We start from the raw sequence: 27,667 nt of genomic DNA, 5'->3' as shown, positions 1-27,667 counted from the left end.
GGGGACCACAGACCTCTAGTGGTGAAGACACAGCTCCTCTTCTCGTCTCTTCATCCGCCTCCGCAGTCGCCTCAGTCTCCAGTGCCGACGGTCAGCTGGTCCCGTCTTCCGCTCTGCCTCACCACCGACGAGAGAACCTACGGATCTTCCGAAAGGTATACCATCCTCCCATCGGCCAAGGGTTCACAAGCCTGAGCATAACAGATTGCCAAGTCCATGAACCCGGCAGAGGCATCCGTCCGCCAGGCCATTCCGGGAATGGCCCAGCGCCTGGTGGACCAGCAAAAAGCCCTGGACGCCCTGGTTTCCTCATTGCAGAGCTTAAACCAGCGTTTCAATGCGTTGGGTCCCATGAATCCTACGCTGCCCTCTCTGCCTATGGCTTCTGGGGTTCGGCCGGTAATCCGCCTGCCCACACCGCCACGGTTCTCCGGTGAACCTCGGGCCTGTAGGGGTTTCATGACCAGTGCAACATGCACTTCCGCCTGCAGGCCGCCTTCTTTCCAGATGGCGCCACCAAGAGTCTAATATGGTTTATTATATGTAATCTCGTTTTAACTGTGACACACGTTGGCTTCACAGTAAAGTTAACTTACCTTTTAACTATCCATCTTTCCTCCACCTATCATTGTAATTTCCTTTCTCAGTTAAATGTAAAACGACATGATGTTTTTACGAATGCCGGTATATAAAAGTTATAAATAAATAAATAAATAAATAAATAAGACTACCTTTATCCTGGCTCTTCTTGAAGGGAAGGCCCTAGAGTGGGCTTCCCCTCTGTGGGAACGGGATGATCCCGTTCTAAGGAAACTCAGGGAGTTTTGGGAGTTGTTCTGGATAAACTTCGGGGATCCGACTCAAGACGTTTCGGCAGGTCTGAGACTGCTACAGTTACGTCAAGGCTCGAGGACATTGGCAGAATACGCCATAGACTTTCGGGCCCTCTCTTCGGAGCTCGGCTGGGGCTCCGAATGCCTCCACACCATTTTGTGGTGTGTTTTTTTAAATCAAATTTTGATGAAAAAAAAATTCCGATCTGGGGGTGGACCAAAATGGCCCACCACATCTGAAAATGAAACGGGGCACAAAAAAACAAAACAAAACAGTGCACAATTCTATGTTTGTATATTTAATGAAATTTGAAGGACTGGGGTGAGTTTTGAGGTGATTTTTTTTTTAATCCTTATCTCCCTGATCACTCATTTTAAACCTTGATTTATACATGGGCCAATGGATTTCAATGAGTTTTGGTCTCAAAATCACCCATCGACTTATACATGAGGTTGACCTATACATGAGTATATAAGGTAATTGTGCATTGCGGGCCGGATTTTAAGATTTAGGCGCGGGCGTAGATTTGTGCACGCAACCCAGCGCGCACAAATCTACGTCCAATTTTATAACATACGCGCACAGCCGCAAGCATGTTATAAAATCCGGGGTTGGTTTGTGCAAGGGGGTGCACACTTGTGCACCTTGCGCGCGCTGAGCCGCTCAGCCTTCTTCCATTCCCTTCACCCCCCCTCCTTCCCCTCCCTTCCCCTACCTAACCCACCCCCCAGCCCTACCTAAACTTCCCTTACCTTTAACTTAGAAGTTGCGCCTGCCTCCGGGAAGGCGTAGGTTGTGCGTGCCAGCCAACAGCCGGCCCACGATCCCGGGCACAGCGGCAAATGGCCGCTGTGCCTGAAGGATCCGGCCCCGCCCTGCCCCCAGACCACCCCACCTCCTTTTTCAAGCCCCGGGACATACTCGCGTCCCCGGGCTTGTGTGCATCGCCGGGCCTATGGAAAATAGGCTCGGCGTACGCAGGAATGGTTTTAAAGGGTTACACGCATATATTACGCGCGTAACCCTTTTAAAATCCGTCCTTGAGTGAAAAAGAATTTTCTCTAATTTGATTTAAATGTGCTACATGCTAACTTCATGGAGTGCCCCTATTCCTTCTATTTTCCAAAAAAGTAAATACCTGATTCACATTTATCTGTTCTAGACCTCTCATGATTTTATAGACCTCTATCATATCCCCCCTCAGCCATCTCTTCTCCAAGCTGAACAGCCCTAACCTCTTTAGCCTTTCCTCATAGGAGATCTGTTCCATCACCATTATCATTTTGGTCACCCTTCTCTGTATTTCTCCAGTGCAACTATATCTTTTTTGAGATGCGGTGACCAAAGTTGTACCTCAAGGTGCAGCCTCACCAAGGAGCCTTAGAAGCATTATGACATTTTCCATTTAATTCACCATTTCCTTTCTAATAATTCCTAACATTCTGTTTGCTTTTTTTGACTGCCGCAGCACAATGAGCCGACAATTTCATTGTATTATCCACTGACGCTTAAATCTTTTTCCTGGGTGGTAGCTCCTAATATGGAACCTAACATCGTGTAACTACAGCAAGTATTATTTTTCCCTATATGCAACACCTTGCACTTGTCCACATTAAATTTCATCTGCCATTTGGATGCCCAATTTTCCAGTCTTGCAAGGTCCTCCTGCAATTTATCACAATCCATATGTGATTTAAGTACTCTGAATAATTTTGTGCCATCTGCAAATTTGATCACCTCACATGTCATATCCCTTTCCAGATCATTTATAAATATTGAAAAGCACCAGCCCAAGTACAGATCCCTGAGGCACTCCACTGTTTACCCTTTTCCACTGAGAAAATTGACCATTTAATCCTATTCTCTGCTTTCTGTCTTTTAACCAGTTTGTAATCCACAAAAGGACATAGCCTCCTATCCCATGACTTTTTAGTTTTCTTAAAAGTCTCTCATGAGGGATTTTGTCAAACAAAAAATTACAAAACCCAGAGTCTTTTAGGGGACAATTTTCAGTGTTTATATGGAGTTTGAGTTTCAGGGTTTATTGGTAGTTTTGTGCCTAAGGACCCCGAAAACTAATTTTTAAAGGGAAACTATACATGCTGTTTTCCCATGAAAATTCACTTCAGTATGGTCTGTGGGTACAAAAGCAACCGTGCATTTTGTGGTTGATTGACCTGCAGGCAGGGTACACATAAGGAAGAATGAAAAAGATCTGAATATCAATCCCCATATATAATATCTGTCCACTGACACCCCCCCCCCCCACACCCCCACTTCCAGGAATTGCCCTTTTACCTCAAGGCTAAATCTTGTAAAACTCAGCAGCTAGATTTGGCTGCTGAGGAGAGGGCAAAGTATAGGTTATCAGAGCCCTAAAGCTTTTGAAAACTATTTAAGAGGCAATTTTGATTAACCAACATTATTTGCAATACATGGTGGCACTTTTTCCCTGTCTACCGGGCAGCCAATTTTCAAATTGAAATCACCAGCTAGTTTCCCTTTGAAAAGAAGCAACATGTGCTGTTTTACTCCCCCTGATCTAAACACAACCCCAGGAGCACCTGGCTGAAAGAATGCACGCTACGCAAGCCCCGTGCAATTTTATTTGGACAGAGGAGGGCAATATTCAGCCAGGCCAATTAATTTTATGTAGGTAAAGGGCTTTGAATATTGCCCTCCTCCTGGGGTTCCTCTGCTACAGCATGCCGTATGGCTACAAGCTTATCTCCTGCCCTAGGGTACAGCCTACAGGCATAAATGATACAGCAGATGTGAAATACACTGTTCAAGTTTGCGGCTTCCTATATTATGGGTTGCTAGCTCTTTTGGAAGATTGTGTGAATGTCTAAACTACAACCACTATTAATTATTCGGTTGTATTAACACTGTTGTGCATCTCCCTCGCTCTTTTAGTGTGCAGTAGCTTTTCTGAGTAAAAATGAATTCAACTTTTCCTAAAATTTCTATACACCATTGTCTTAACCCTTCATCAACAAATTCAGCTGTATAATTACATTTTGAGACATGAATCATCTTGGCTCCCACTTCATAGACATGCTTTGCTCTATAAAATGAAGAGCAGCCTCAAAGTCCCTTCATACCTGCCATCATTCCAGCTGGCTTTACCTATATAGTATTTTATATTTTTTTTTGGAGGAGAAATGAAGTTGCTTCATGCTTTTTGGCTTTCTCTTCTTTTGGTCCCTGCCTTGAAGTTTTGTTCAGGAGCACCAGCGATGTTTGCAATTGCAAGAACAACAAGCTGGAATGATTTCTACACTGCACAGGTTGGTAAAGGCTTCACCATTCAATAAGGATAAGATGGGGGAGGGAGTAAATAACCTAGGAGAAGTTATGAATGAAAAGAAAGTATGTATGAGAGTATACATGAGGGTCAGCTGTCACTTTATTAAATGCCAAGTCATTAGTGCCTACCCTTGGATTTATTAACATTTGCTTGGCCAGGAATCATTTGATATCTGCTTGTCTTGTCTGTACATATACTGATATCATTTTTAGATGGGATCATGAGGCTTGAGCTACAGTGAAGCTTGCTTTTTAGGAGCCTTTATATTTATACAGGGACCTTGGCATCCTCCATTGCCAATTGGATAATTTTGGGACCTGTGGAGCTGTACCATTTCTCCATTAACAATAGCAAAGTGTGATCCAGTGAAATGACAGAATTAATAGGCTCCAATGCACAGTATTCAAACCATCGGGTGGAATGGTGTGCTGCTGAACTGTGTAATAACACTTCCAGTTTTTCAGAGCTAATAGCTCATTATATTAGTTCCATCACCTATATTTATTTTTACCAGTTATGGGACAGTTTTCTAGTGAATAATAATAATAATTTATATCACATGTTCCACTCAAGAAGGAATACAGCATGCTTCAGAAGCATTCATGCAGTCACTTCTAGAGTAACATTGTAGCATATGAAGAACATGACTGGCATTAGTAATTAGAGATGTGCAGGGATTTTCTTTTTCAGGTCAGTTAGTTATATTTGCTTTTGGATCATTTTTTTTGTTTTTTTCATTTTGTGAGGTTTTTTTTCCTTCGTTTTTTACACGCAAAGCTTTTTGAAAATCTACCCTAATGTGTGCTACGAACCTACACATTTTGGGGATTTTCAGGGTGATGGTGCATTTGTTTTGGTGTAAAACAAATCGAAACAAACATACCCAGTTTGGTTCAGATTACCATTTATTTTAAAATGAATGCACATCCCTGTTAGTAATGGGTATGCTGCACAATGTACAGAAATGAGGTAACATAGGCATTGACTCGGCTTGAGTCTTTATGGGCTCCAGTATGTGAATACGGGAAATTTGATGGTTTTATAGCAAATATTATTGTTATAAAAGAAGGAAATATGAGATGAACAAAATATATATTTGGCATGGCTTTAAAAAGAAATTTGGAGGGCTCAGGAGGTAGGAATTACCACAAATGGTCCATTAATGGCCTCTGCCCCACCCATAGACCAGTCCAGAAAGGGTTATTTACCCACATCCTTGTATCCGTCTTATTATTGCCACCTTGAACCCCAGAGTTTAGCTACATGTGCTTAACCTTCTTTCTAAATGCCCCTTCATATGTTCTTCTTATCTAACACAAGCTTTTACTCCTTTACAATTGCAGTGACCTTAATGTGCCAACTCATTTGGTTCAAACAGAAAAGGTACAAAATTGGAATGTTTTAGGAGCAAAGCCTGGGTGGGTGCCAGAAAACAATGTAGTCAGCATATACAGGCCCTGGAAATATTAGTAAATGTCAGCAAGCCACACTGCTGGGTGCAAGTAAACAGAAACAATTCAGAGGCTGGGGCATTGCCAGAAATACTGTTTCAATAAAAATTTACAGAGTTTGGAAAACCGATTGATAATTTAAAATGTCAGCTGAAGACTTTTTTTTTCCAAATCGTGGAAGTCGTTTCATGTGAGTCATTCTTTTTAGCGCCCATGTGAACATAAACTGGTAAAACAGGTAGACTGCTAACAAGCCAGAAATCATGAACAGAGAAATGTAATCCAACATGGCATAATAGCACCTCTTTTTTTCACATGACAACAATCTAGGTAATTCAGATTATAATATGAATGCCTGGATTTTAGCACATAATACTTAAATTCTACCAGAAAGTAACCACCAAGAGGACCAGAAGAGATTCATTAGGTTGGACTGTAGACTATCCAATTGAAGTTTTCACTTTTTATGAACTTTTAGAAGTTATTTTTAATGCCGTGCTTGGCTGTGGTTATGGGGAACTAGTTTTGAACTATTTGTATAACAGTAATTGATGGATTTATGCTTTTTAAAGTAATAGATTAGTGTGGTATTTGAATGCACGGTTACTTTACATTTTAGGATTAAGCATATGAAAGGAACTAAAACGAATGACATCCACAGGAAGCCCACAAGTGAAATCTCTAAGCAATTTACAAGGGAAAGGCTTTTCAAATTAACACGTTCAGTTCCACTGGAGATTATTCACCCCCACCGTTTTGGCACATAGTGCTAGATATTCGGGTTTTGACAAACAGCTACTTTCATAAAGGGGTCTATTCAGCAGGCTTCTGAGGCAGATGAGAAAAGATATCTGGGGTGTGCTGGGCAAAGCCCTCAGATGCTCTGTTAAAGCCTTCCATGCAGTCTACAAAGGGTTTTTCCCCAGCTTTTATTATGCAGCTTTTACACACCTCACAGAAACCTCACCCTCAAAAACATTTAGTCCTGGCCAAGGCAGGAGTAAGTCTGAGCAAGCTTTCTCTGCTCAGTTTTCATGAACTCATATGAAAAAAAAAATGTATCAAATTTAGTTGTTTTCTTATGTAAACCATAGGAATTGGGTTGTGCCACCTACTGTCATTTTACTTTTTCATAATCCATCAGTCTGGAATATAAAATAGGGTCCTGACAAGAGATCTCAAAAGGCACTTTTTCAGCAACTTTTCTCACAACTTTCAAAGAAAAAGCATGGAACTCATCTTCTTTCGGCCAAACCCACTCACTAATCACGCATACCCCTCATTTTCATTCATATATGCATCTGCGTATCTTCTCTCACATACTACAGTACCTGCTCTACTCTGTGCATATTTTGTGTGACCATGATTTATGCTGAAATATGGGTGCACATGTACAGAGTAGGAGCAGGTAGTGCAGTATGCTTTATTGGAAAATATTTTTAAACTATATTTTGTTTATATGTTCTTTCTGATGTGAGTACTCACCAGAGCTGAAGTGCTGGGTCCTTGCTGTTGTTTGTTAATGGGGGGGGGGGGGGGGGGGGGGGGCAGGAACAGGACACTTCTCCTCTCAGGTGTCTTCTCCCCCCTCTGCTTGGTATGTTCATTAGAAAACCATTATATCATAGAAAAAAAAATAGAAGATTCTCCACACAGAAGGAAAAGAACACAGGCCGTGGAAAACTATATTGCTCTACAGCTAAAAGAAGCAGCCCTTCTACGCCAGCATGAAATCCAGGGCACACCTGCATATGTGATTCCACTGATGGACAGAAGGAATCAAGTCCTTTTAGAAAGGCAGTGTTATGACTGTCGGTCACAGACGGCTGTGACCGCGTCTACTTTCGTCTTGTGCTGCCCTTCTCCCCTCTCCGGGCCTGCTCGTGGTGGGGGCTAGCTTCTACCGCCGTTTACCTCAAGGTTCCTCGTGGTGACCGGGACGCCGCCAGCATCCATGCCGACTCCGGGCCTTCCTAGGGGCGAGCGTGCGCCACCGGGTCCTCCTTTGAAGACGCTACGGCGGGAACCTCAGAGGTGCCCCCAACTGATGACATCACTTGGTCAGGGTTCTTAAGCACCGCCTTCGCCCCTTTGCTAGCTGACTTGGCATCGAGTTCCATCGCTACTGTGCTTGCTTCTGTCTCCTCGGATCTGTGGTGGTTGTCACAGAACTATCTTGGATTCTGGACCTGGCTCAGGTACTCGCTCCTCGGGGGGCCTGCTTGCGCTTCTTTCGGAGACCTGGTCTTCTGGCTTCCCCTGCTCCTCGGGCTAGCCCTGCACCTTCCAGGGGTTCTACCCGCCAGCCTCCCTGCTCCTCGGGGTTGCCTCTGGGAACTGCCTCACTACTTGGAGATTCATCTCTGTGCTTCCCGGTTCCTCAGGGCAAGTGCCTACGTTCCACACCGGTGACTGCCTGTGCTTCCCTGCACTGGGGCAGTGCCTGCTTTCTACACCAGAGACTGTCTGTGCTTCCCCGCTCCTCAGGGCAGTGCCTACATTCCACACCGGTGACTGTCTGTGCTTTCCCGCTCCTCGGGGCAGTGCCTACTTTCCACACCGGTGACTGTCTGTGCTTTCCCGCTCCTCGGGGCAGTGCCTACGTTCCTCACTGGTGATTGCCTGAGTTTCCCGCTCCTCGGGGCACCGCCTTCATTCTACATCTGTGACTGTACTCACAACTCCCCGCTTCTCGGGGTGGTGTCTCCTTTCCTCTAGCAGAGGTTTCACTGTGTGCAGCCCCGCTCCTCGGGGTTGTTTACGCCATTACCTGGAGACTCGACTAGGGCTTCCCCGCTCCGCGGGATAGCCTATGTCATAGCCTCAGTACCTTCCTCGCTACGCAGCTCCGCCCCTCGGTCCTGCCTAACACCATTCCTCCTGCAATTCCTGTCTTGCGCTCCCCGCTCCTCGGTCCTGCCTAACGCCACTCTCTCGGAGGCCTCTGCTCAGGTACTGCTCTCCAGTCCAACCTGTAAACTGTGGGATCCCTCCGTATTGAGTCTCTCACCCTGCTCCTCGGGACCTCCCCACAGACTTCTCTCCACGAGCTCCTGCTGCACTTGACCTCGCCTCCAACTGTGAGGACCTGTGGGGCTCCTCCCCACAGGTGGTAACAACCCTCACCTCGGGCCAAGGGTCCACGAAACCAACGAATCCTAACAGGCAGCTGCATTTTCTGTCTACACATAGAACAAATAGAACAATAGGGAGAAAAATGACAGCATAAAGTAGGAATAATGGAAATGGAAAGTGTTCATACAAAGAAAAGACAATGTAACAAGGCACAGGACACATCCAAAATAGCACTAATTCTGCACACAAGCAGTATGTGCTTTTCCTTTGCTAGAAACAGCCAACCATGCCCAAAGGACAGAATGAGAATGCGCACACATGCGCACATACAAATGACGAGTGTAGCAACTCAACCTGTGGCACACATGCCCAACTGCAACATAGTAAGTCTGTCACATTTGTATGTAGGACACATACAGATGCCATATGAAAACATACTTTCAGTTCCACACAGCTGCTATGGAATATAACAAGAAACATGCAAAGAGAAATACTCACAGACTGAATGAGCACTACCCAGCCAAGAGGCCTTGCATCCCAGTCCATATGATCCCGAGAGATCTTCCTCCAAATGAGGCATCTTGGACCCCACAATCTCCTTCTAAAATATGCGGATAAATTTTAAAACCCTGGAGCACGTAAAATCACGGAGATGCACGCGTGGTCAGGCCAAGTGCATACCGAGTGCATTTTCATAGTGGCCCGACTACATGCGTATTTCCCTTCACGTGTGGAAGTGCCGGGTCTTCGAGAAGGGGCAAGCTGGGGATGGGTCTGGGCGGAGCAGGGGGCTGGCTGGGAGAGCGCCATTAGGCACTGTCCTGGGGAAGCACACGCTGGCAGTCGGCTGGCGCGCACAACTTACTTCAGTTCTTGAGCAGGAGTAAGTTACAAAGCAAGAAAAATTTGATTAGTTAGGTGGGGTTAGGAGTTGGGCGGAGAGGGGAAAAGGGAGGAAGGATAGGTAGGGGTTAGGGAAGTTCCCTCCCAGTTGCCTTTATTGGAGTGGACTGGGAGGGAACTGGGGAAAGGTCTTCTCGCGTCGCCATGCTTTTTAAAATAAATTCCCCCCCCATGCGCATGCCAGTTGCCACCAGCCCGCACATGTGCCTGCCAATATAAAATCGGCACGCGGATGTACACGAGGGTAATTGTATTTTATAATATGTGCGCAGCGACGTCTGTAAGTTATAAAATTGGCGCATCCATGTGCGCGCTCCGGGAACCACGCATACATTGGACGCCCGCGCGTGTGTTTAAAAATCTACCCCATAGTGTACAGAAAGGGTGTCTTACTCTGAACCACAGTTAAGAAATATGGCGTTAGAAAGACCCTGGTCAGTCTGAAAGGCACGCACAGAGAAACACATTATGGATGGAGGCCTGGCTAAGTAATATTCTATTACTACTCACTCTCAACCTCCTATCACACACAACACATCAACGATACGTGAGTGCCTAAAGGTATAGTAACAACGTTTTCTACTTAAAAAAAGATTTCATATTACCAGAGTGGGAAGGGTAACTGTCCACAGCAGGTCACTGAGATTCCAGTACACACATCCAGGAGGGTGACCTGCAAAAAGAATGGCTGTTTGTGCTTCAGATTCAGGTGGCTGAATAGCCATTTCCACTGGCCAGTCGGGCCATGATCTGTAGCATATGGCTCTTAAATTTTAATATATGCATATTGGTACTACTATAGCAAACTTCATACTGTAGGAAGACATTCTGCCATATATTTCCCCCTTAAAAAAACGTATTTTATAATAAGGGTACCTGAATGTAATCTGCTTTGAAGTCTTGAAAAGCAGAATACAAATAAATAAATAAATAAATAATAATAGGACGTGTACAGGTAAGGAAAAGGGATGCTCTAAAATTGAGTGACGGTTTTCCTAAGTGGCTGACAGCCACCTGTCCCGGGCGCCTGCTGCCGAGGAGGTGCTAGGGGCGTGCAAGTTCCCATAGCGTCTTTTTACCTCGGCAGCCCATTTGAATTTTGCATTGGGCTCCCTGGACATGTGGATCGGCATGTGTTAAGGGGGCAGGAGCTCAATCATGAGCGCCCCTTTAATGCGCACCAATATTGCATTGTCCTGATAATGAGTAGGCCTTCCCTTCATATAGGTCACTTTCCTAACACAGATGATGAATGTGGTAGCCAAACTCCTGGAGTCCTGGTGGGAGTGTGTAAGCACATGTCTACTGGAGATGCCTTGTACGGTCCTGCAGACCCTTGTGTCAGTCTGGTGAGACTTCATTTCTCACTGCCACTAATTGTACTCTCTTATGTTGATAGGTTCACTGCTGCTGTAAGATGATAGCCAGTAAAAGCAGTGTAGAAGTTGAATTTTGAATGGTCTGTATAAGGGAGAGATGATATGAATGGTGAAGTATCAAAGTTTTATGTAAATGTAGAGGACAGCTGTCATCCAAAGATAGAGCAAATAGATGGCATAGATGGGAAAAGATTTCCTATAAAGGTTTTACAAATACTGACTTTTTATGCCAGCAGTTTCTGACTCTTAGTGCTCAGTTAAACAGTTATGGGTGTTTTATGGACTCTAGCAAGGCATTTTCTACAGATGTCTGGTTGAAATCTATCTCTCATTAAATCTTATAGTGTCACGATACATAAATATTTCAGAATCTAACTAAATGAGGCCTAGCTGTGATTGAATCATGAATAAGCATTTTTTATTCAATTAATAATTTTTTATTGAAAGTCAGGGCTCAGTACATACAATGTAATAGGAATATAAACACATAGCAAAGCTGACAAACAAAATATGATCCTCAAGTGAGCGCTCCCCCGTCCTTCCCCCAAAAACCCAAATTTTCAAAAATTGTGCACATAAAAATCAACATATACGCGTGCAAATAGCATATACTCACGTATATGCTATTTTATAAACTTCAAAATATATGCATAAGTAAAAGGTGAATTTTAAGACCCATGTGTGTGCCCATATGGGTTCCGGTTTGCCAGCTCACGCACATGCACGAGGCGATTTTATAACATACATGTGTATATGCTCCTATATGAATGCCTTTTATAAAATCACTTACACAACGTGTACTTGTGCGCGCAACTTTATATTGACGCGCACATATGCATGTAAATGCCGCCTTGATCACGGAAGTTGAGGGGATTTTAGTAGATACATGCGCTGACGCAATTACCTATTTCTCCAGTTCATTCCCAGTTTGCCCCAGTAAAGGAGAGGGTTTCCTAAACCTCCTAGCTAACTTGCTTCCCTTTTGCCCTATTAGATCTGACTCTTAAAACTCCACTACTTGCCTAGTTTTGTTATTTTATTACTTACACATAGGGGACCCCGGCATGTAGTTGTGCACATAAATACTTATGCACAGATTTCATGTTACAGACTCGGCCCACCCATGCCCTGCTCAGACCCCATCAATGCCCCATCCTTTATTTGAAGGTTTTGATTTGTGTGCATACCAAGAGATACGCACGCACTCGCATGGTTTTTATAATCTGCGCAGTGCGCACCAGGCCCAGTCACGCACATATCTCTTGACTTTGGCATGCATAGCGCTTTTAAAATCCACCAGCAAGTGTCCATAAGTAAATTTCCTCATGTAAAAAAGAGGCGAGCCAGGGGCATTCTGGGGCAGGGCCAACTTATGCATGTAAGTTGCTATTTCATAAGCAATTTACACATGTAGATTTGGCAGTTTGCTCACATATATTTACATCTGCTCTATACCTGGAGCAAGTGATCGTAAATGTCTTAAAAGTGAAATACTTACTGGGTGGAGGGTCTGGGTAAAATGTGGGGAGTTGAGGTCGAAGAACCAGAAAGGTCTTAATGACCTACAGATGGACTAGGCCAACTGATAGACTTATTGGTAAAACTGGTAATTTCATTGCTGCACGCATGTTAGAAAATCTCCTAACCTAGACACATAAAACCAAACTTAATAGCGGTAAATGAGTGTAAATTATACCAGCAAAATCTCTATGCATATATAAGAACATAAGAAATTGCTATACTGGGTCAGACCAAGGGTCCATCAAGCCCAGCATCCTGTTTCCAACAGTGGCCAATCCAGGCCATAAGAACCTGGCAAGTACCCAAAAACTAAGTCTATCCCATGCTACTGATGCCAGTAATAGCAGTGGCTATTTTCTAAGTCAACTTAATTAATAGCAGGCAATGGACTTCTCCTTCAAGAACTTATTCAATCCTTTTTTAAACCCAACTACACTAACTGCACTAACCACATCCCCTGGCAACAAATTCCAGATTTTAATTGTGCATTGAGTGAAAAATAACTTTCTCCGATGTTTAAATGTTGCTGAACTTCTGGTTGGATCTGTTCTTGTTTGCTCCCCCCTCTGTCTGTGTTCTCTTGCCTCTTTTATTAGAATCCCTGGGAGAGCTCACTTTCTCTGAAAGTTCAGTTTGGAACTGGCTCTTGACAAGCCTGCAACTCTCCTGAATTCCTCTGCAGGTTCTTGGAAGCATCACTCCATTCACTTTAGTTCCTTGCCCACCACTGCTAGCTTTTGCTATTTACCAGTCGTTACAGCTTCCTTTTCGGCTGCAGTTGTTTGCCTTTGATTGAGCTCTCAGAGTTTCTTAGCACAGCTTTATCAGGTCCTCTTCTGTGCAACTATCTTCAATACCATATCATTTGCAATGAGTATCAAACTGTTTATCATTGAATAAGGGGTAGATTTTCAAAGAGTTACGTGTGTAAATCACGGGGATTTATGCACGACTGGCCTTACGCGCGCCGGGCCAATATTCAAAGGCCCAGTCATGTGCATAAGTCCTGGGGCCTAGGGAAAGTGGTGGAGAGGGGGCAGGGGCAGGGTGGGGTTGGGCTAGAGGCCATGGCACAGCGGCCATTTGTCGCTGTGCCGGGGGATCGCATGCTGGCAGGCTGCCGGCGTGCGCAACCTACACCTGCTCCAAGGCCAGCGCAAAAGGTAAAATAATGATTTGGGGGGTGGCTAGATTAGGGCTAAGGGGCGGGTAGGTTAGGGGAAGGAGAAGGGAGATTTGTGTAGGGGGTAGGGAACCGAGAAAGGCTGAGGGCATCGGCACACGCAGGATGCACAAGTGTGCTCCCCCTTGTGCGCATCAACCCCTGATTTTATAAAATGCGTGCACCTGCACGCGCATGCTATAAAATCGGGCATCCATTCTTTTAAAATCTACCCCTAAATGTTTTGGGATTAAGAACTGAGTTCTCTCTGACTTTGGAAGGTTTAATTTTATTAGTAAACAAAGTTTTTGTTTCCTTCAGGCTTTTTGGTGTTCCAAATAGATTTTTTGATGCTGATCACAGATATTACTTCAAAATGTGTACATCATGTTACTGTTGTGATGGAGGAAATCCGGATGTGGATCCTTAGGCCGACCGACCCGAGGGAACAGTCGGTAGGCAGAACTCCCACTGGGCAATTGGAGCTTCACCTGGAAACCCGTGACTCCTCCAGAGGAGCTGTGGGAGCCCGGGTCGCTAGGACTTAGGAGTCTTCGCCCTGGAAGTCCGAGGTCCCCCCAGGAGGAGCCCGTAGGGACCCGGACCGCTGGGACTTAGGCGAGGACGATGAAACCCAGGAGTGGAATACGGACCGGAGTCTTGGCAGGCGGCGAGCAAGCAGGAGTCGGGGTCACGAACCGGAGTCGAGGCAGGCTGAAGACAAACAGGAGTCGAAGTCACGGACCGGAGTCAAGGCAGGCTGAAGACAAACAGGAGTCGAAGTCACGGCCCGGAGTCAAGGCAGGCTGAAGACAAACAGGAGTCGAAGTCACGGACCGGAGTCAAGGCAGGCTGAAGACAAACAGGAGTCAGGAACGATGGCAACTAGCTCTTCGGGTGAAGGAACCTCGTTGCAAGGCAAGGAAGGCTAGGCTATTTAAGCCCTGCAGCGTCTGACGTCAGGAAAGGGAGGAGCCGTGTTTTCCCGCGCTGGGCCCTTTAAAACCAGGGCTCAGCCGCACGCGCGTGCCTAGGGGCGGGGCTAGCCGCGGGAGGACGCCGGCGGCGAAGAGGGAGCCGGCGCATGGCGCCTGAAGGCCCTGCAGGCCCGCGCGGGGTCGGAGCGGAAGGAGGGAGCTGCGGCCGGAGTCCCGAGTCCGCGGAACGCGGTAAGGCTCCGGGACCCGAAGAGGAGGTAAGGCCTCGGGCGCCACCGTGGCGACTGAGACCGCAACACATCATGTAAGGTTTTTGAGAAATGGCCAATTTTGTGTTACAATAATTGTGAAATTTTAAAACATAATCTCATGTACATATATTTTCTTGCTGGACAATAGTTTTTATGATTTTTAAAATTCATGTCATATTTTTGATGGCCATAAGCAACGTAACATGTAACAGAGACTAACTTTTTTAAAACACACCAAGAAACTCAGCTTGCTCATGCCAGAACTTGCTCAGGCAAGCCCCAGCTCAGCTGCAAGATTCCAACTTGTTTCCATGATGACGCAGCCTTATATAAGCAGCAGCAATGAGTAGTCTCCTATGCAACGTCTGTGTGAAAGAGCAAATCGTATTGCTAAAACTGTTGAGTTTAAAGCTTGTGGATTTAATTTCATATACTTTATGAAATGTCACGCCAATGTCGTAATAGCCGTGACACGTTTTGTTACATCCGTGGTGAGTTTACTCTGAAAGCCCAGGAAAGGAGTATGACTGCACTCATTAAGAAGGCATACGAATTATACTTCAAGTGCAAAATTGGTGTGCAGAACAGAGCATGGGTTCCTCATATATGTTGCGCATCTTGCACCAGTAGTCTGCAAGCTTGGCTGAAAGGTGTGTGACCATCCATGTCGTTTGTCATCCCAATTATATGGAGGGAACAGAAAGATCATATAACTGACTGTTACGTCTGCAAGACGAATGGGTCAGGATACTCATCAAAGAACAGGAAGTTTACTGAGCATTCTAACCTTGCATCGGCAATGAGACCAGTGCCGCATGATGAAAGTCTTCCTGTTCCAAAACCGCCAGAGGTGTGGACACTTGATGATGAGGATGAGGAGGTAGGCAATGATGGTGAGCCATCAAAGATGGAAGCTGCAGCTGTTCCTGACTTTGTGCCATCAATATCCAGCAATCCTCATTTAATATCTCAGTCAGAGCTGAATGATCTGGTCAGAGATTTGGCTTTATCGAAGAGTCAGGCAGAGCTGCTTGGGTCAAGGCTGCAAGGATGGAATCTTTTGTCATTTGATACGAAAATTTCAGTATTTCGCAGCCGTCATGAAGATTTGACAACATATTTCAACCAAGTAGACAGTCTGATTTTTTGCTGTGACATCAATGGATTGTTTTGTGCTCTCGGATGTGGCCACGACCCAACAGAATGGCGACTATTTATTGATTCATCAATCTTAAGTTTGAAGGCTGTTTTGCTGCTCAACAGCAATATCTACCCATCAATACCTGTCGGACATGCCATTCATATGAAAGAAATGTATGAAAACATGCAGCTACTGCTGAACCACATTGAGTACTCGAGGTACAACTGGAATTTGTGAGGTGATCTCAAGGTAGTTGCAATTTACTGGGTCTGCAGCTTGGTTACACCAAGTATTGTTTCTAGGGATGTGAATCGTTTTTTGACGATTTAAAATATCGTCCGATATATTTTAAATCGTCAAAAATCGTTAGGGCCACGATACAATACCAATTCCCCCGATTTATCATTAAAAAATCGTAAATCGGGGGAAGGGGGAGGGCAGGAACTTACTTACTTGCCCTAAACCAATGGCAGGAAAACCGGCACACTAAAACCCCCTAAAACCCACCCCGACCCTTTAAATTAAATCCCCCACCCTCCCGAACCCCCCCCCCCAAATGCCTTAAATTACCTGGGGGTCCAGCGGCGGTCCGGAACGGGCTCCTGCAATTGAATTGTGTTGTCTTCAGCCGGCGCCATTTTGCAAAATGGCGGCCGCAAAATGGCGGCGGCCATAGACCAACACGATTCGACTGCAGGAGGTCGTTCCGGACCCCCGCTGGACTTTTGGCAAGTCTTGTGGGGGTCAGGAGGCCCCCCCAAGCTGGCCAAAAGTCTCTGGGGGTCCAGCGGGGGTCCGGAAAACGATCTCGGAACCCCCGCTGAACGACCTCCTGCAGTCGATCTCCTGCCGGCGCCATTTTCCGTACGGAAAACGATTTGCGGCAGGAGATCATTTTCCGGACCCCCAGAGACTTTTGGCCAGCTTGGGGGGCCTCCTGACCCCCACAAGACTTGCCAAAATCCAGCGGGGGTCCGGAACGACCTCCTGCAGTCGAATCGTGTTGGTCTATGGCCGCCGCCATTTTGCGGCCGCCATTTTGCAAAATGGCGCCGGCTGAAGACAACACAATTCAATTGCAGGAGCCCATTCCGGACCACCGCTGGACCCCCAGGTAATTTAAGGCATTTGGGGGGGGGGTTCGGGAGGGTGGGGGATTTAATTTAAAGGGTCGGGGGTGGGTTTTAGGGGGTTTTAGTGTGCTGGTTTTCCTGCCATTGGTTTAGGGCAAGTAAGTACTTCCCTCCCAAAGTTGATGAAGTATTAAGGCATTTGGGGTGGGGGATTTAATTTAATGGGTCGGGGGTGGGTTTTAGGGGGTTTTAGTGTGCTGGCTCACGATTTTAACGATTTTCACGATATTTTAAACACCCAAACGGCAACAATACGATTCCCTCCCCCTCCCAGCCGAAATCGATCGTTAAGACGATCGAGGACACGATTCACATCTCTAATTGTTTCTTCCTTTGTGAGTGGGCCAGTCGAGCAAGAGATTTGCATTTCATCAGAAAAGTCTGTCCTATCCTCAAGAAGTTGGTTCCAGGGCAGAAGAATGATGTGCATGACCCATTGGTGGATCCAAGTATGATATTTCTTCCACCTTTGCACATCAAACTTGGGCTGATGAAAAACTTTGTTAAGGCAATGAACAAGCAAAGTAAAGCCTTTGATTATTTACGGCAAATGTTTCCACGCATAAGTGACACCAAGATAAAAGAAGGTGTTTTCGTTGGCCCACAAATCCAAGCTGTGATGAAGGACAGCCACTTTCATGGTCTTCTGCAAGGTACAAAACGTGTTGTGTGGACAGCCTTCAAGAATGTCATTTGTAACTTTCTAGGCAACTATAAGGCAGCAGACTATGTCGAACAGGTTGAAAATCTGCTTCAGGCATACAAATTGATGAAGTACAACATGTCATTGAAGATACATTTTCTTCATTCCCACTTGAACTTCTTACCAGATAACCTTGGCGCTGTGAGTGATGAACATGATGAAAGGTTTCATCAAGACATTGTCAAAATGGAGAAACGGTATCGAAGCAAGTGGAACCCCTTTATGCTGGGCAACTATTGTTGGATTCTCATCCGCAAAGCGTTGGACAGTGATTACAAACAAAAATCTGCGGCAAAACATTTTTAGTTTTGTTTTGTTTGTTGTCATTACAGCTTATGCCATTACAGACATGTAACAATGCTTAATGTATATCTCACTTTCCTGGCAAACGGTATGTGATACAGACATAATAAATGTATATTTGTGTTCAGCTTGTTAAATTCTACTTGTTTCACCAAAGGCTGTGGAGGAAACAAAATGTTCCCAGAAATTTCTTTACCAGTGAACCAAAGAGGAAGGTTAGTTCTACAACATGTAGAGAACCTAAGCTAAGCAAAAACATGAATTGATGCAGGAGGCAGTGTAATAAAGAAACATATACATATACATTTAAATATGCTGCAGAGTACGACGAGTTAAGTTATCAAATTTGCGGATGACACAAAATTATTCAGAGTAGTTAAATCACAAGCAGATTGTGATATATTACAGGAGGACCTTGCAAGACTGGAAGATTGGGCATCCAAATGGCAGATGAAATTTAATGTGGACAAGTGCAAGGTGTTGCATATAGGGAAAAATAACCCTTGCTGTAGTTACACGATGTTAGGTTCCATATTAGGAGCTACCACCCAGGAAAAATATCTAGGCATCATAGTGGATAATTTATTTTATTTTATTTTGATTTTTTCTATACCGGCATTCGTGATAACATCACATCAAGCCGGTTTACAGTAAACAATGGGGTAATAACCTTTAAATTAAAGTATTAATAATACTTTAAAATTGTCGGCTCAGTGTGCTGCAGCAGTCAAAAAAGCAAACAGAATGTTAGGAATTATTAGGAAGGGAATGGTTAATAAAATGGAAAATGTCATAATGCCTCTATATCGCTCTATGGTGAGACCGCACCTTGAATTCTGTGTACAATTCTGGTCGCCGCATCTCAAAAAAGATATAGTTGCGACGAAGAAGGTACAGAGAAGGGAAACCAAAATGATAAAGGGGATGGAACAGCTCCCTTATGAGGAAAGGCTGAAGAGGCTAGGGTTGTTCAGCTTGGAGAAGAGACGGCTGAGGGGGGATATGATAGAGGTCTTTAAGATCATGAGAGGTCTTGAATGAGTAGATGTGAATCGGTCATTTACACTTTTGAATAATAGAAGGATTAAGGAGCAATCCATGAAGTTAGCAAGTAGCACATTTAAGACTAATCGGAGAAAATTCTTTTTCACTCAACGCACAATAAAGCTCTGGAATTTGTTGCCAGAGGATGTGGCTAGTGCAGTTAGTGTAGCTGGGTTCAAAAAAGATTTGGATAAGTTCTTGGAGGAGAAGTCCATTAACTAGAGATGTGAATCGGAACCGGAATCAGTTCGGTTCTGGTTCCGATTCAAATCGTGCATTTTTTTTTCGTCCAGCCCAATCGTTTTTTTTTTTTATCGGCTGCGCCTGATCCGATAAACAAAAAACCCACCCCGACCCTTAAAAACCACTCCCTTAGCCTCCACCACCCTCCCGACCCCCCCCCAAAATGTTTTAAAATTACCTGGTTGTCTAGTGGGCCCCAGGAGCGATCTCCCGCTCTTGGACCGTCGGCTGCCACTAATAAAAATGGTGCCGATGGCCCTTTGCCCTTACCATGTGACAGGGTAACTATGCCATTGGCCAGCCGCTGTCACATGGTAGGAGCACTGGATGGCCGGCGCCATCTTTAAAAATGGCGCCAGCCATCCAGTGCTCCTACCATGTGACAGGGTCCAGCCAATGGCACGGTTACCCTGTCACATGGTAAGGGCAAAGGGCCATCGGCGCCATTTTTATTAGTGGCAGCCGACGGCCCAAGAGCCCGGGGCCCACTGGACCACCAGGTAATTTTAAAATGTTTTGGGGGGGTCGGGAGGGTGGTGGAGGCTAAGAGAGCGGTTTTAAAGGGTCGGGGTGGGTTTTTAGGTTGTGTCCTAACCCCCGTTAGTGTGCACTAACCCGATTAACGATTTTTCCATGATAAATCGGTGGAATTTCTATTGTATCGCTCTCTTTAATGATTAATGACGATTTAAAAAATATCAGACGATATTTTAAATCGTCAAAAAACGATTCATATCCCTACCATTAACTGCTATTAATCAAGTTTACTTATGGAATAACCACTGCTATTAATTGCATCAGTAGCATGGGGTCTTCTTAGTGTTTGAGTAATTGTCAGGTTCTTGTGGCCTGGTTTGGCCTCTGTTGGAAACAGAATGCTGGGCTTGATGGACCCTTGGTCTGACCCAGCATGGCAATTTCTTATGTTCTTAGAGGCAGAACAACAACCATATTGATGGAAGTGTAAAAATAGCTCCCACCCACCCATATTCTGCATATGCTTTACAAAGATCTGAAATGAAATAAAGATAAAGGTAGAAGACCTTGGATATATTTTAATAAACCAATAATCACAATTGGTAGGGCATCTACTAACAGCTGCTGTCATGTGTTTGGAGCCCAAAGTCAAGCTAAGCTAAGATTTAGAATATAAGAATATAAGATATGCCGTACTGGGTAATACCAAAGGTCCATCAAGCCCATGATCCTAAGTGGCCATATCAGACCACAAGAACCTGGGAGGATCCCAAACGATTGATAGATTCCATGCTATTTATCTGAGGAATAAGCAATGGATTTCCCCAAGTACATCTTAATAATGATTTATGGACTTTTCTTCCAGGAATTTGTCCAAACCTTTTTTAAATTCAGCTACACCAACACCCAACCACATCTTCCAGCAATGAATTCCAGAGTTTAATTATGCATGGAGTAAAAAAACCAAACTATTTTCTCCTATTTAAGGCCTTAACAGAACTTTTATCCTGTTTGACTATATGCTGACTTTAACAAACAGTGGCACCCCTCCACCAATTTGATCCATCCTATCATTGTGATATGATTTGTAGCCTGGTATCACATGTCCCATTGTTTATTCTCCTTCTACCAGGTCTCTAAGATGCCAATTATACCTAGCTCTTCATATAGTGTTATATATTCTCTTTCAGCTTATTTTTTAGACTTCTAGCATTTGTATACAGATATTTCAAAGTATGTTTTTTGCTTGTATTAACAACCTACTCAACAGGGCAGGCAGAGGTTCCTTCCTTTCTCGAACACTTGTTTCTGTACCCATTCACATAGACAAGGGTTAAAGTTAAAGATCTATATGTGGATGTAAATATAGCCATAACACGGTATGAGTACAATCATAACTAATTATATTTACATGGAAAACCAGCATACAGTGTGTAACAATAACCAACTATCTTTTAATCAGAATGTGATATGCCAAAACCTTTGAACCAAAACAGTGGGTGACCAGTGACAGTGACAGGCCTTCTCAATTGTACCTTTATGCTGCTACTACTCAGCCAATGGCATTACATCTGTGCTACAGACTCCAGTTGCTCAAGCATCTCATTCTGTCAAAGTCTAAGCTATTGAGTGTTCACTCACCTAACCTTCTGGCACCCACTAGCTGTAGAAGCCATGGTGGGGGGCATACGCTATGTCCTGACCACATCTGCCACATTTACATCATCATGAGGCTGCCTTGGGTTTGATGGTTTGCAACTGGCCTATGTCTATTTCTTATCTAAGCCAATGTAGGGGTGGGTAGAAGGGAACTTGTTTCCAGCCTGAGAGAGCAAAGGGGCTGCCTAGCTCACTGCACTCCATTATGTGATGGTCTGATGGCTAATTCTTCTTCCCCTCTCTGTCCCTCCCCCTATCCTTACATGTCTTGCCCCATCCTCTATCATACCTGCCTAGGCAAAGCCCTCCCTCCCTCCCCTTCCCTTCCCCTCTTTCCTCCACCATAGGACAGGCTCCTAGCTCCTCTTGTGCCCTCCTCCCCTGAATTGCCATGGTTGCAATTTCCTTATCATTTGATAGGGGTAATTTAGAATCGATTTTCTCTGTCTGCTCTTTACTTAAAGGCACCTGGGTACTTTCGCATTTTTGCAACCTCTCTATTGAGATGCCCTGATTTCCCTGTTTTGTTAGTATCTTTCATAGATTCATCATTCCTAACCATGTGCTTCTAAGTGACTGTTGGCTTCCCCCATCATCTAGTTTAAAAGCTGTTTTGTCTCTGTTTTAAAGGTTAGTGTCAGCAGCCTGCTAACTCTCTCGGTAAGGTGGAACTGATTCATTTGGAATAGGCTCTCCCTTCCCCAGGTTCTAACAAACTAAAACCCTCTTCTCTGCACCATATTCTCGTCCATGCATTGAGACTCCGGAACTCGGTCTGCCTCTGGGATCCTGATTTTATTTTTCACCTTTTAGACACTTCAAAGCAAATTACATTCATTTACTGTAGGTACTGTAATGAGAATAAACATCTCAGATTGTTTTAGATTATACAGCATACAATTTTTTGGTGTTCCTGCCATGATGTCATCTTTTTTAGAAGATACATGCACATTAAAAGGTGCTTAGCTTGCCATGTTTTCTAGTCTATGGGCACTGTAGTAGTTATTAGCATTTTAAAGAACTAGTAAAATTGCCTCAGACTCTTGAAAAACAACTTTGTATAGATTAAAGGATTCAGTAAATGGATGCTGAGTACAAATTCTTTGGAGCCAGGCTAATTGCATGATTGAATATGAACTAAATAGTGCCCAGCCCATGTATCTTTCTCAATGATTGAAGTGGCAATGTTAATTATATCAGCAGTTCCAAAGTCTAAACTGTAAACATTTTAGAAAATAACAGATATGTTTTCAAAACTTTAATTCTGGTTTGTTCTTTTTAATTAAACTTTATGAAATTCTCCAGATAAAACTGGACAAACCATCAACTACTCATCTGATTTTACCATATTTTTGCTGATGATGCCCTTGGTGGTATACATAGGAAAGGAAAAGAAACTGTGAATTAGTGTAACAACAAAGATCTCTACCCCTATCCCTTACTAGACCAGTAAGGTCATGAAGGGCACCATTTATTTATTTATTTACATTTTAAATTCCGCCTTTAGCTCAAAGTTGATTATAGTCAAGTTACATAAAAACATAGCAAATCAATGTACAATTAAATTATTTAATGTAGTTATTTATTTACTTAGGTATTTTAAATACTGTCGTTCCAAAAGAAGATCACAATGGTTTACAAAATCAGCACTAAAGTTCTTAGTCGACATTAACATACTTTGTCAACATTCCTATTCAAAGTCAACATTACAGCATATGCATACTCTGGTTCATACTCATACATATTCTAGGTCTACATGTCAACACATCAGCAAATATGTAATCTAGTACATATTCATACATTTTCTAGGTCGACACAGCAGCAAATACAAATTCTAATTCTACTAACAATATAATTAAATTTACACCGTTCGGTCCTTATTGCTCACTCCATTAACATTGTCACTGGTATTGACATTGAAGTTCTCAGCATATTGGTAGTTTACATTAATCGTATGTTTTTCTAAAGAGCCATGTTTATAATTCACGCTTCAAACCTTTTATTTCTGTTAATTGACATAATGACTCTGGCAGACAATTCCGTAATTTGGATCCCGCTATGGAAAACATTTGTTCTCTTATTTGCGTTTGGTATGTGTTCTGAAAAGATGATACCTATAGAAGTCCATTGTTTTGTGATCTTAAGGTTCTCTGAGGTATATAATGTCATAGTGTCACTCCTAATAAGCATGGGTTAATATTGTTGATGATACTGAAAATTAGAGTTAACACTTTATAATGAATTCTTGATTGTACAAGAAGCCAATGCAGTGCTATCAGTGAGGATGTAATGTGGTCAAATTTTCTTGTCCCTAGTAATAGTCTAGCAGAGACATTTTGAAGTAACTGTAGTGGTTCTAATAGTCCTGAGGGAAGGCCTTAATAGTAGGGAGTTGCAATAGTCTAAGTTTGAAAAAATTGTAGTTTTTAAGACAGTGCCGTTGTCCTGTATTGTTAGTAAAGGTTTCAGCTGATGTAATATTCTCAGCTTGGAGTATCCTGTTTTGATTAATTTGATTATATGCTTTTTCCTAGTGAAGTTCTTATCGACTGGTATTCCAAGATCCCTTACTTGGTGTGAGGGAGTAATATTAAAATCTCCTAGTTCTAGGGTTGGCAGTTTGATTTTCATGGTATCTCTCCTTAACCATACTATTTCAGTTTTGGGGGGGTTTAGAGTTAGTTTCGGTTCAGAAAGTTTTAGTTGTATTGCCTTCAAATATGTTGATAGAGACGACAGTTATTTCAAATGTTTTGTCGAAAGGGATGTAGAATTGTGTGTCGTCTACATATAGGAAGAAGTTGATTTCTAGATTTGCTAGTAGTGCACATAGAGGCAGCAAATAGATGTTGAATAGTATGTCTGAGACTGCTGAACCTTGGGGGACACCTGTATTGATTTGGAAGGTGTCAGAAAGTTGATTACCCAATTTGACTTGGAATGTCCTATCTTTTAAGAAGGAAGAGAAGCATTTGTTAACTTTTCCATCTATTCCAATTTCTCTCAGCTGGTGGCATAGCAGGGTATGGTGAACTGTGTCGAAAGCTGCTGTTAGAGCAATTAGTTCCAGGATATAAAATAAAATAATCTCCCCCAACTACTCTTAATGCTAGCATACCTCTGCAGATCCTTATTGGTTTGATAAGGGACTGATAAGGAGGCGCTGTCTGTGTGACTGTGGGCAGTCTTGCCGTACTTCTCTTGTGTTTTGATGCTATAATTAGATAGCATTAATGATGTTGATTCTACTTATCATTAGAAACTGACATGAAAATGTTATCTGTACAATTTCCTGTACACCTTCAGCTCGGGAAGTTGTGGAACAAAGAAGAAAAAAAGAAAAAGGTAGGGTTTAGGGGGTGAGGAGGAGAGAGGAAAGGGAAGGGAGGTTAGGTAGGGGGGTAGAGAACTGGGGAAGGCCAGAATGCATCGCTGCACGGAAATTGCAGATGCACACCCCCCCCCCCTTGTGACGCTGCCCGCACATATGTGTGCGGATTATAAAATCTGGTGCGCATGTGCGCGTGGCCCGTGGATTTTCCAGCACGCGCATGGTAGAAAATTGGCGGGTCCATGTGCACGCGCCGGGAAGCACGCGCGCAAAGTGCAAAATCTACCCCATTATTTTCTATTATACTGGTTTTTGGTGCGACCTCATCTGGAATATTGTGTCTGATTCTAGGGGCTGCACCTCTGAAAGAATATAAACAGGCTAGAGATGATTCAGAGAAAGGCTACCAGAATTGGTCTGAATGTAGATCAAAAGCCCTAGGAAATGAGATTTGAAAACCTAGATATGTAAACCCAATATGAGAACATAAGAACATAAGAAAATGCCATACTGGGTCAGACCAAGGGTCCATCAAGCCCAGCATCCTGTTTCCAACAGTGGCCAATCCAGGCCATAAGAACCTGGCAAGTACCCAAAAACTAAGTCTATTCCATGTAACCTATTGCTAATGGCAGTGGCTATTCTCTAAGTGAGACAGAAATGATATGACAAAGACATCCAAATACCTCAAATGTATAAATAAGGGAGAAAAAAACCCCAAGAAACAGAAGAGACAATGCGCTAGTATAAGAGGCGACTGCATGAGGATCCAAGGGATTAGACTCAGGAGCAATGTCAGAAAATATTTCTTCACTGAACGGTGATAGATGTATGGAATGCCCCCCACTCCCACCCCAGAAGAGGTGGTGAAGCCAAAAATAGGAACAGAATGGAATAAAGTTTGGGATAAACACAGATGATCCCTTGTTGCAAAAATGTAAGGGAAATGCCAGAGATCAGCTGGGATCTATGGCACTGCATAAATGAAATTGGGTAAAGGGAATAATGGTCCTTGCCTGCTGTCATATTTTATTGTTCTATAATTCTTTGTACTTGCTTCATTCCCAAATACACTTTTTGTCCTTATCACCTCCACTGGGACGTGGTCCCATGTATCTGCCACCCTTTCTGTGAAGAAATACTCCCCTTTGTTTCTCCCAGCTCTCTCCATATCCGGCCTCATATATATATATATATATATATATAAAGTATATATTCAATGTGCATACTCACATACATTTTTATTATTTTAATAAAACTCTATGCATGAAGAGACATGCCAAAGTAAATGTAGTCTGCTATCATTTTTCAACTCACAGGATTACCTTGACAAATATTATACCAAGAAAAGAAGACTGCAGATTGGTGAAATGGTCGCTGATAGCAGACCTATGGCAGGTAAGATCAAAGAAATGCAGGCATTCTTTGGTCTTCAGGTTACTGGAAAACTGGATTATTCAACAATGGAAGTAATGAAGAGGCCTCGCTGCGGTGTCCCTGATGTAGCAAACTACCGTCTATTTCCAGGAGAGCCCAAATGGTCAAAAAGTACTTTGACTTACAGGTAACTAGATCAATTTTTTCCATTTTTCATAATAACCATTTGTAAAACTTTATTGTAAAGTAAAGCCATGAGCATTTTGAACTATAAAATAATGATACAATAATTTATTTTTATTTATATAGTATTCTACAACAAATTACACACAGGAATATCAAATCCTTGAAACAAACACTTACAATCATACAGGCCGATACAGAAAAACACGCGGGAGAGCCGGTGAGCACCCGGTCTCCCGGCATGCACACAGGCCACTCTCCTGGGTGCGATTCAGGAGGGTGGCCTATGCAAATTAGGGCCCGTGGTAAAAGGAGGCGCTAAGGACACTAGCGCGTCCCTAGCGCCTCCTTTTTGACAGGAGCGGCGGCTGTCAGCGTGTTTGACAGCCGATGCTCAATTTTGCCAGTGTCGGTTCTCAAACCCGCTGACAGCTACGGGTTCGGAAAATGGACGACAGCATAATTGAGCATCTGTCTTCTGACCCGTGGGCCGTGGGCAGATTTTTAATTTTTTTTTTTAATTTTTACTTTTTTTTTTACTTTTGGGGCCTCCAACTTAATATCACTATGATATTAAGTCGGAGGATGTACAGAAAAGCAGTTTTTTCTGCTTTTCTGTACACTTCCCCGGCGCCGGCAGAAATTAATGCCAAGCCTTTGGGCAGGCGTTAATTTTTTAAAGTAAAATGTGCGGCTTCACTGCACATTCTGCTTTCTGGCTCGCACGGGAATAATTAACAGGGCCATCAACATGCATTTGCATGTTGCGGGCGCTATTAGTTTTGGGGGGGTTGGCCGCGCATTTTTGACGCGCTATTACCCCTTACTGTATAAAGGCTAAAGCTAGCGCGTCGAAAACGCGCGGCCAAACCCACTGGAGCGCACTGTACTGTATTGGCCCGTAAGTGGCCAAAGTACTGAAGTACGTTAACATTGTCAAAGCATGCTAATGCCGTGTTTGACATGTGTTAATGGCCAATGTCAATGAACTGCAAATGAGGTAGACATTAAGAAATGTATTTAAAATACATGTTAGTCATTAGAATGCTCAAAGTGAGTTGCAGTCAGCAAACAGAGTCACAATCAAGAATCCACAAGAAAATACCGGGGCAGCTCAAGGCAATCTGCTGCCTGAGGCGAAGGATGAAATGGCGCCCCCCCCCCCCATGGCCCGGTGCAATCACCAAAGGGCAGGGCAGGGGGAAGGCAATGGAGGATGAAGTGACTTGCCCAAGGTCACAAGGAGTGG

The 27,667-nt window shown here is 43.7% G+C and overlaps 1 protein-coding gene across 1 annotated transcript in view; it reads left to right on the top strand.

The window, feature by feature from the left end:
• Window positions 1–258: 258 nt before the first annotated feature.
• LOC115092350 (matrix metalloproteinase-20-like) overlaps window positions 259–27,667 on the top strand; it is a 95,474-nt gene continuing 68,065 nt past the window's right edge. Inside the window, exons 1-3 of the mRNA XM_029603151.1 lie at window positions 259–433; window positions 10,801–10,922; window positions 26,178–26,422. Of these exons, the coding sequence (XP_029459011.1) occupies window positions 259–433; window positions 10,801–10,922; window positions 26,178–26,422 (542 nt within the window). The remainder of the gene's footprint in view (window positions 434–10,800; window positions 10,923–26,177; window positions 26,423–27,667) is intronic.

Source organism: Rhinatrema bivittatum, chromosome 5, assembly GCF_901001135.1.
Source record: "Rhinatrema bivittatum chromosome 5, aRhiBiv1.1, whole genome shotgun sequence".
NCBI classification, from domain to species: Eukaryota; Metazoa; Chordata; class Amphibia; order Gymnophiona; family Rhinatrematidae; genus Rhinatrema; species Rhinatrema bivittatum.
Note: the sequence above shows the minus strand (reverse complement) of the source record. Positions and strands in the feature narration are given on the sequence as shown.